General features: G+C 38.0%; 1 protein-coding gene across 2 annotated transcripts in view; it reads left to right on the forward strand.

Moving 5' to 3' along the window:
- The window catches only part of LIN9 (lin-9 DREAM MuvB core complex component), a 39,233-nt gene extending 32,161 nt beyond the window's left edge, over positions 1-7,072 (forward strand). The window contains exons 11-15 of one of the 2 annotated variants that reach the window (XM_058801908.1): positions 10-90; positions 3,384-3,509; positions 4,158-4,340; positions 4,427-4,524; positions 5,803-7,072. In XM_058801908.1, the coding sequence (XP_058657891.1) occupies positions 10-90; positions 3,384-3,509; positions 4,158-4,340; positions 4,427-4,524; positions 5,803-5,908 (594 nt within the window). In that variant the 3' untranslated portion in view covers positions 5,909-7,072. The remainder of the gene's footprint in view (positions 1-9; positions 91-3,383; positions 3,510-4,157; positions 4,341-4,426; positions 4,525-5,802) is intronic. The other variant, XM_058801909.1, reaches the window with a different exon arrangement.
- Positions 7,073-9,076: the final 2,004 nt, after the last annotated feature.

A 9,076-nucleotide genomic window follows, 5' to 3' on the forward strand; every position in this document is an offset into this window, starting at 1 on the left:
TTGTTTTAGACCAGGTTATCAAAAATCCTTATGATCAAGAAGGAACACATCAAACAATTGAGAGAGATGAACACAGAAGCAGAAAAGCTGGTGAGAATGTTCTCTTTTTGGTTATTAAAACAGGATATGCTTTAACAGCTAATGCAAATAAGGAGTATACTCTAAATAAAATTAATTAGGAATGTAGTCTAAATAAAATCTGTATTTTGTTTCTTTTTATCACATGAAATGTCTTTATTACTTTTAAAGACAAGTCAGAGAGATCAGTTATTTCAAATATGATTCTCCTTTGAAAGAAGTGTGCTTTGGAAACTGATTAATGTGACCGTCAGGATAGCACATATCAATTAACACATAAAGTAAGGAAATACTGTGTACCTTGAGAATCTGGAGTACAAGTTTACATGGTAAGACATTTATGCTAAAACTGTTTTGCAGATGGTAGATGGTTAAAGCAATTACTCATTTCAGAGATTTTTGTGTAAAGCTCTGAGTGCCCTTGACTGGCCTTTAAAGTTACAGTACCACAGCAGCTACAGAGTAATCAGCAGCAGCAGAATAGTTTTTCTTGCTAACTTTATCTAATCAGCAGTCAGTAAATCAAAATTATAAGAGTGACTCTTCTACCACCCATGGCTATTAAATAACTTGAGAAAGCTCTCAGTCTCAGCCTTCTGCCAGCATCCATCCAGGCTGTTGTCTCTGCAGTGTACAGAAGGCTAAAGGTTTGTGAAGAAGAAGGGAAAACAATTGGTTTATTTCTTGAAACAAAACAGTTGGGTTTTTTTTTTCCATGTAAAATATTAAATGTTGAAAGATGTGATTTATTTATGTGGTGAAATTTCTTTTTGTGCTTTTAATGATCATGTGCATGTTTGCATTCTGTTACTCTGCTTCCTACTGCCCCATCTCTGTGTCTCTGTAATTTTCTTTTTCTGTGCCATGGTGGTGTTTTTCAAAACCTTGTTATCATTTCAGTTACTACATTATTTTTCCTGTATTATGTGTGTTAGTAACTAAACTAGATGCAAAGAGAAGCAAGATTAAAACAGTTCATTGCAACCTGCAACTCTGATAATGAAAAATTGCCAACTCTTCTTAAATTTTTTTTTTTCTGAGGTATTCATACTTTTGCACAGATAAGGAGGTCCATAGGAATGACAGTATCCTTCCTCTAGCAAGAACCTGAATGTTAGCTCAGCTATTAAGTCATAAATTACTTGTATTGTTACTTTTCTTGGTCTCCTTTTTCCACAGAATTGAAAGAGCAAAAAAACAACTGGGAAGGAAATATAGAAATAGATGCTAAATTTGCTACATTTTAGCTCTCTTGTAACCTGGCTAAAGACTTTGAGATACTCTGACATTCTTCTCTGTTCTGTTTCCTTTGAAAACCAGCAATCATAAAGCAACCCCCATTGCTGCTCAAGGCTGTCCTGATAAAAATAGAGGATGTGATACCTTCCTATTGGGCCATATTCTTAGCCCATCTTCTAATCCTCTTTGTCCCTTGGCAATCCCATCTGTGTTTGTGACACTGAGTATGTGTTGCTTCTCCTTTAAAATATATTTTCTTTGAACAAGAATCTTTTTCTGACCCCAGTTCACTTCAACATCAATAACATGCCTGAATTTGAATAAAATTGAATCCTTTGAGTTCATTCAGGTGTACCTTTTTTGTCAGGCTTTGGTAATAATTCATACATTTGTAGTTTGATAATTGTTAGAGTACCGCTGCTGTTTGGTTTAAGTAATCCTTTTGTGAATACTTCTGTTGAATTACCTATTCAATATAGAAATAAATGGAACTGACCAAAATCAGAAATGGTACTGAATGTAGGCCATTCTTATCTGGCAATAATAATAAATTTACACAAGTCAGGGGATGCCTTCGGAGGACCTATTAATGTATACAACTGTACATTTTTTGTCTCATTTTTCTTGACATCACTGTATTAGTCTGGGTTGCAGGCTACACACAAATTACTGTGTACATAAAGCAGTAAACATTTGGATAAACAAATATAAATTGAAAGAAGGTGCAATAAAAACAAGGTAAAGGTAATGCTGGTTGTCTCAGAGAAGCATCTAGATCCTTGGTGACAGAGGTGTTACCTGCTTCCCTCTGCTGAAAGCCATCCATCTCTTGTCAGTTTAGCTGTTCATCAGTGTTCCCAGGTCTTGGCTTGTGCCCAGGTCAGTAGTACTGCTGCTGCTGAGAAATATTTCTTTTGTCATCACTAGCACAGAATGCCCTTAGCCTTTCCTCTCCAACAGGGAATTCAGAATTGTCTGCAGCTTTCACAGCTAAGCTGGAGCTGTTCTGTTTGCTCTAAGAGAACTGGTCACTGGATAAGGTCTGAAAGATTTGATTTTTTATGTTCCACAGCTGCAGAAAGTATGTCAAATTTATGCCACTTTCCAGTGAATCCTGAAATTATGGTGTTAGTTTATAAGCCCTGTTAAGTTGGTATTCAGATTTGTAAATCCCTGGAGAGCATCTCAGTGATTAGGTTTAATGGGGAGCTTTGAACTGAACTCATAATTGAAACCTTTTGAGTTTTTGGCCAGGATTATCCTTATGGAGGCTCTTGACTTTGCAATTTGCTTTATCTTGTGTATGAAATCTATAGCTACAAGTTTTGCTTGTAGGAGGTACCTGTATCTCAGTGCTATGGCTGGAAACACCTCTAGCTTCTCTCGCAAGAGGCAATTTGGAGAGGAAATTTTATAATATATTGTATGTTTTGTTTCAATTTTGTAAATATCACCCAATATATTGGTGACAATGTCAAGCTATATTCTGAAAAGAGTGTAAGAAAAAAGGTACAGTATTTTGGTACTTATTCTTTTTGTGGAAAATCATGCTTACAAAATACTGTTACCAAATGTAAGCTCTAGTAACTTTGTTTTTTGGCAGAACTGTTATGTATAACAGCAGGTGTGTAGCACGGAGTCATCCTCAGGTGACCAATAAGTTACTGGCCAAATGTGCCTCCCATCCTGCAGCAGAGGTGGCTGAGGCCATATTGTCCTGTGCTGTTCCTCTGCTGGCAGGATAGTTTTCTGCTCAGCCAGCAGGGAGAAGCCATGCCCAGCTACTGGAGGAATAAGCAGGTCAGAGCACAGTCATCTTCTGTAGCAATTACCACCATAGATTATTGTAGGACTTCAGGAAGGGAATAAAAGCATGGTTGTTACCTACACAGTTTCATCTGGAGTTATAAATAGTCATACTGCATTTTAATATTTTGTATATTAACATTTTTCTGTTTGACACCAGGATTTCAAATATCTCAGTATTATTTTCAAATAAAAGCTCCTTTTGAGGAATTCAGAATCTAGTATTGCATTAACTTTGATATGCTTTGTGTTTTCCACAGAAATCCTATTCCATGCCAATTGGCATTGAGTTTCAGAGGAGATACGCAACTATTGTTCTGGATCTAGAACAACTAAACAAAGACTTAAATAAAGTTTTGCATAAAGTTCAACAGTATTGCTATGAGGTAAGTTTTTGCTGGAATCTCTATGTACTTGATGGTTTTGCTCAACCTAATTAGAAAACTGAATTTCCTGGGAATAGGGGGTGGGTGGGGGTCACACTGAAATGAAACTCTTGGTAGCTGTGTTGGATTCCTTCTCTGGAATTTGGCCACTGGTATCACTTTTCCTGATACCAGTGGCCTGCTTTTAAGTAGACATATGTAGGGGGGTAGAATATAAGAAAATAATCTCACCCCTAAGGAGTTGCAGCTGGGCCAATTATCAAAGGTTAGGAACAGACCTGACTTTACCAGGCGCCAGTTGTAACCAGTGAGAAGAAGGGTGCTGTAAAAGAGTGGGGTGGCTGGGTGAGACGGGAACTCGAGTCAGTGGCTGCTTTGTGGAGAAGAAAGAGTCAGTGCTCTGAGGAGCTGCCCACAAGAAGCACCAGGAAGGTGTGAAACTTGTGATAAGGAGGCAGCAGCATGGAACCCCTGCAATAAGATGACAATCATTGGTGACCCCGACGTGATTCGGGGCAACAGACATACATTAAAAAAAACAGCACTGTGTACTGTAGACACACAAACTTTTTGAAATCATGTCATTTCACACATCCACCAAATGCAAAGGACATGTTCATTGTTAATTCCTCCCCTTCATATCTGCAGCTTGCTCCTGACCAGGGCCTCCAGCCTGCTGACCAGCCCACGGACCTGAGGCGCCGGTGTGAGGAGGAAGCTCAGGAGGTCGTCAGACAAGCAAATACCTTGTCAACAGGACAGCTCTGTGTGGAGAGTGAAAATTTAACTGATCTTATCTCCAGACTTACAGCAATATTACTGCAAATTAAGGTAAAAAAAGTTTGCACAAAATAGGTTCTTCTGTACAATACCGATGTGCCGAACTGTGAGAACATTTTTGTTTTCTTCTTCTACAGTGTCTAGCAGAAGGAGGTGATCTGAATTCCTTTGAATTTAAATCACTAACAGATTCATTAAATGACATTAAGAATTCAATAGACTCCTCAAATATCAGGTATTACTTTTTGAATATTTAATTCTTAATTACATGCTTTGTGATAGTTCTGACTGTATTTTAGAGGTGAACATTGATTATAATTAAGGGTTTAATCTGGTAACTTTTACTTATAGGAAGGGTTCCATCTAAAAGGGGGGCTTCTTAAATGAGCAGTTTTCTTTTTGAATCTATCAGTGAAGTAACATGTTAAAAAAAAGTTAAGTGCTAAATTGATGGAGCAACAACTAGACTTTCTTGTTCTTTAGTAATTTATGACAACTAGAAACTTGTTTTAGAACATTGTCTGGTTTTGAAATCTCACTAGTAATACAAGTATTTTAAACCAGAGAACAGTACAACTTCAGTATTCTTTTAGCATATTCAACCTCTTGTCTGTAAATATCAAAAGGTGGCATATGAGACAATTAGAGGTTCTGAGCAGCTTCCATTGGCAAGATTTTAAGCCAAGAAACAGAAGAGCAGCCATATTGTGTCAGATCAAAGGCCAGTCTAGTCTAGATGGGCCATTTTTCAACAGTTGTCACAGGCAGCTGCCTGAGGAGGCATCATAAAAATAGCAGAATGTGGTAGCAAGAGAGTGGTGATACTTGTCTGGAGTACCCTGCAGCAATTTGTGACAAGCATTTTATGCTGCTGAATTATGTCGTGTAGAAAATAAATCTAAATGCTAAGTGGTAATATTTTTTTAATATCCTCACTACTTGTATTGCTACATAATAATGGGAGGCTGTACACATGAATTTTTAATTTTTTTCCCAAAGATAGTAGTATGGCCTTTTGATTTCAATATAGTTATTGAGAAATGCTGTTTTGTAGCAATTTTCATTAGGAAAAACAAAACCAAACCTCAGACATTAGTGAAACTTCTTTATAATCAACTCTGCAAATTGCATATTGGAATTGATTCAAGTAAAGGTTGATGTGCCCAGCAAAGAAAGTGATGACGTTTCCATTTCATGGGAACATGTGTTCCATTTCACTTATTTTGGCCATTTTAGCATCTCTTCATAATATTTTAATTTCACTAACTCTGGTCTTGTTAGAACCTTACTTTAAGTGTTGAAGTCAATGACTATTTCTGGCAGCTGTTTTGGGCAAGTTGTGTTTTCCCATATTTCTTTGTCAAGTTGCATTTGTATGTACTGCTCTCTGATTCACCTGAATTTTTATACTGGCTAAGTTCACATCTTGATTTTTCACTGTAGAGATTTCAGACATAACTCCTACATATGGAGTTCAACATTTCTTACTTTTGTTCTTTTTTTCTTCCCATAGCTGTTTTCAGAATAATGTTGAGATCCACGTTGCACATATTCAGAGTGGTCTGAGCCAGATGGGAAACTTACATGCTTTTGCAGCCAATAACACCAACAGGGACTGAAAACTTCTTTTCAAGTGTACAGCAAGTAGTTCTGGAAAATCTTCTTCTTCCTTTCTATAGGCTTCACCAAATACCCTAACTGCCAGAAGATAAGGGAAGAGAAAACCTCTCAGAAAGGACCCTTTTAAATATATTATATCTGCTTCTTAAGGAAACCAGCGTTACATTAGATTTCTCCATTTGTTATTCACATGCAGTAGTTTTGCTAACTGGTAATCTCTTAGTAATTGCATTGATTTTAGTAAACTTGAAAGCATACTTTCATATGATTTGAACTTGGTTTTTAAAAGTTCAGGTGAATTCTGCAGACCTCTTGCTGTTGGATCTCCTGGTATGTTAGAAGTGCTGAAGAGGAAATGGATGGAGTTAGTAGGCACATGGCAGGTCTTTGTTGTGTAAAGCTCCACCTCTGTGGAACTCTTGGGAGCTGCCAGCTCAGCCCTTGGGAAGCCCTGACCTAAGGAAGCAGCAGCAGGATACAGCCAGCAAACATAAGCTGTAAACTGGAGGATGTTGGGCAGGTCTATCGATCAGTCAATGTCTTGTTGGAACTCTTAATTTATCATAACTTATAGAAGGAGTCTAATGAAGGAATATAAAAATGGAACTGTTAACTTTCCAGAAAGAGATTGGTTATGGCTTTTTGCCTACACACGGGACAAAAGTGTTTTAAGTGGTATTTTATATAAGTGACTGGTTAAACTTACTGTTTTTCCAAATTCTTGTTTGTTTTGCACAAGTTTTAAATTAGATTACTGGTTATTCAACAATACCCACCATATATAAATATGAAGATTTTTATAATTACAGATAACCAGTGAGGTAAACTGCAAAAATAAGTGATAGCCTGCCTATACCTTTTGGAATGTTAATCTTGTAAAAAGTGTGTATTGGTTTGTTTAAATAGTCTTGTAAAGCTTCTGTGTAATGAATTGTTTCCAGATATGGATTTTCAGAGATAGCTGTAGAGATGTTTTTGATTCTTTTAGATGCCTCATTAAATAAGGTCTTTTATATGTTAATGTATAAAGAATATGTAAACAGGATTATTTTCAATTTTAAAATTTTGTATAGTTTAAAGATGCTTCTGTATTCTGTGTTGGTATTGTGCCACTGCAAAACTTTAGTGCAGAGTTTATATTTAGCTAAATTTGTTCTGTTAATTAAGAGAAATGCATAAATCTTTTATTCTCAATGAAATTTGTAACTGAATAAATTGACCTATGAGAGTTGATATATTTCACAAAAATGCAAAATTTTTTGCAGATGGTCTCAGGTCATTTTTTTAAGAGAAGCTAATTGTTGAAAATGAAATGTTATGAGGATGAGGTGAGCAGCTGTTTCAAAAGTTATTTAAAAGTTTACAAGGGATACTATAAAATAATGATAAACACTAATTTAGCTGAGTTACCCAGGAAAACCTACCTCTCATAATGCAATAGAACATCACAGTGGTCCCTGCAGTTGCTTTTGTAATTATATCACTCATTATTTTGTGGTGTTTGATAAAGACAGAAAGGACTCCTCTGCCACCACCCTTTTCATGTAAACAGAGAAAGGTGCCAAAGCCTAATTTAAGGTACATTAGTTTAGTCAGGCAGGAAGGAATCTGCCCTACAGCTAACTCAGGAGGAAGGAACCATCCCCTGGCACCCCTAAACTCAGGTGTCTGCTGCTCCCTGTGCTCTGATCCCCTCCTGCTGCTGGGACTCAAGCTCAGCATGAGCGCTGACTGGTTTTGGGGAGCAGGACTTCAGTAGGAAACACCAGGAGGGTAACGGGGCCCTGTTGGGCAAACATCCCAAACTGAGGGGGAGACAAGTTGTAGATACCAGAGGATTTAGGAACCTGCTTTGCATGGCAAACCTTTATCCTACTGGACACAGAATAACCACCACACTCCAATCTCTGATTCCTTGGGTATGATGGTTTTTACATGTGGATACTTAAATGTGCTCTCCAGCATGTTCTCTGTTGCTGTAGGTTTTTTAATTATTGGAGGATAGTATACCATAGAAAGATCTGTCATTTGTGATGAGCCATTTACCTTCACATGTCATTTTTCCCACTCATGTAGGCAATGTGAATATACACATCTTTTCTTTTCTTTGCAAGGCTGCATTTCTCCTTGCTTGGAGTCAGAGTTAATGTTGAATCTTGGTGACAGTAACAAATCCAACTGCTTTTGTTGAGTGTGCCCCAAGCATAGCAGGAGTCTCAAGAGCACACTGCAACTACCATACATGAAGTCTGTAGAACAAGTTACTTTGATTTATTATAATCAGTAAACTTGAATTTACCCTGAGCCCCAGGAAACCATGGTTTCATTTTCTGTCTCTTCCTGCAAGTGCTCCTCTCCTGGGGTTTGCCTGATCCCCAGCACAGCACCCAAGTCCACTTGGGACAGGTGGTGCCTGAGGTAGGTTGGTTGGTTTTTGGTTCATGTTTTTTTTCAAGGATACCTCTGGGGTTTTTTTGATGGAGGGTACTAATCAGCAACCCTGCCATGCCACTGCACCTTGCAGTCCAAGCAGCATTCACCTGTCCCAGTTCTCACAGCACAGGTATGTTATGGGGTGGCAGTGAGGGATTTTGTGCACTGGTAACCTTATTCTGTGGGGCTTAATTCCTGGTACAGGGTATTTCATTTTTCCTGTGCTTCTGACATTTGGGTGCTTTTCCATAATTTATAACTTGCTCTGCTAGGCTCTGAAGTACTGTTTTATAAGCAGGAAGAATTTGTCTTATGCTCAAAATACATACAGAGTAATGTGTCCTTTCTCAATAAATTGAATTAGAGCAGAGACTTCTGTTGTTACTGGTTTTGCCATTCTCAGTGCTGAGCCATTCAGCCCATGAGAGATCATGTGAACAGCTTCTGAGTAGTCCCTGCCTACAGCTAAAGCACCCTTACAGTGTCCACAAAATGCTCCCATTTCTCTTAGTTTAACATTATCCTTGGCTTAAGTGGCAGACCTGGAGGCTTTTGTCTGAGCACTTGAGATCTGGGGGTTTGTATTACTTAGGCCAGACATTCCATTTTCATTTAGGGATGGGGATGTTTGTTTAGGGCAGATTTAAGACAAATACAGACAGAGGAAGTTTAAGGCAGTTTCTGTAACCTGTCCTTTGGGCCCTTAGGTCTCTCACCAACATCTGAACTGCAGC

The sequence above is a fragment of the Ammospiza caudacuta genome, chromosome 3, assembly GCF_027887145.1.
Source record: "Ammospiza caudacuta isolate bAmmCau1 chromosome 3, bAmmCau1.pri, whole genome shotgun sequence".
Taxonomy (NCBI): domain Eukaryota; kingdom Metazoa; phylum Chordata; class Aves; order Passeriformes; family Passerellidae; genus Ammospiza; species Ammospiza caudacuta.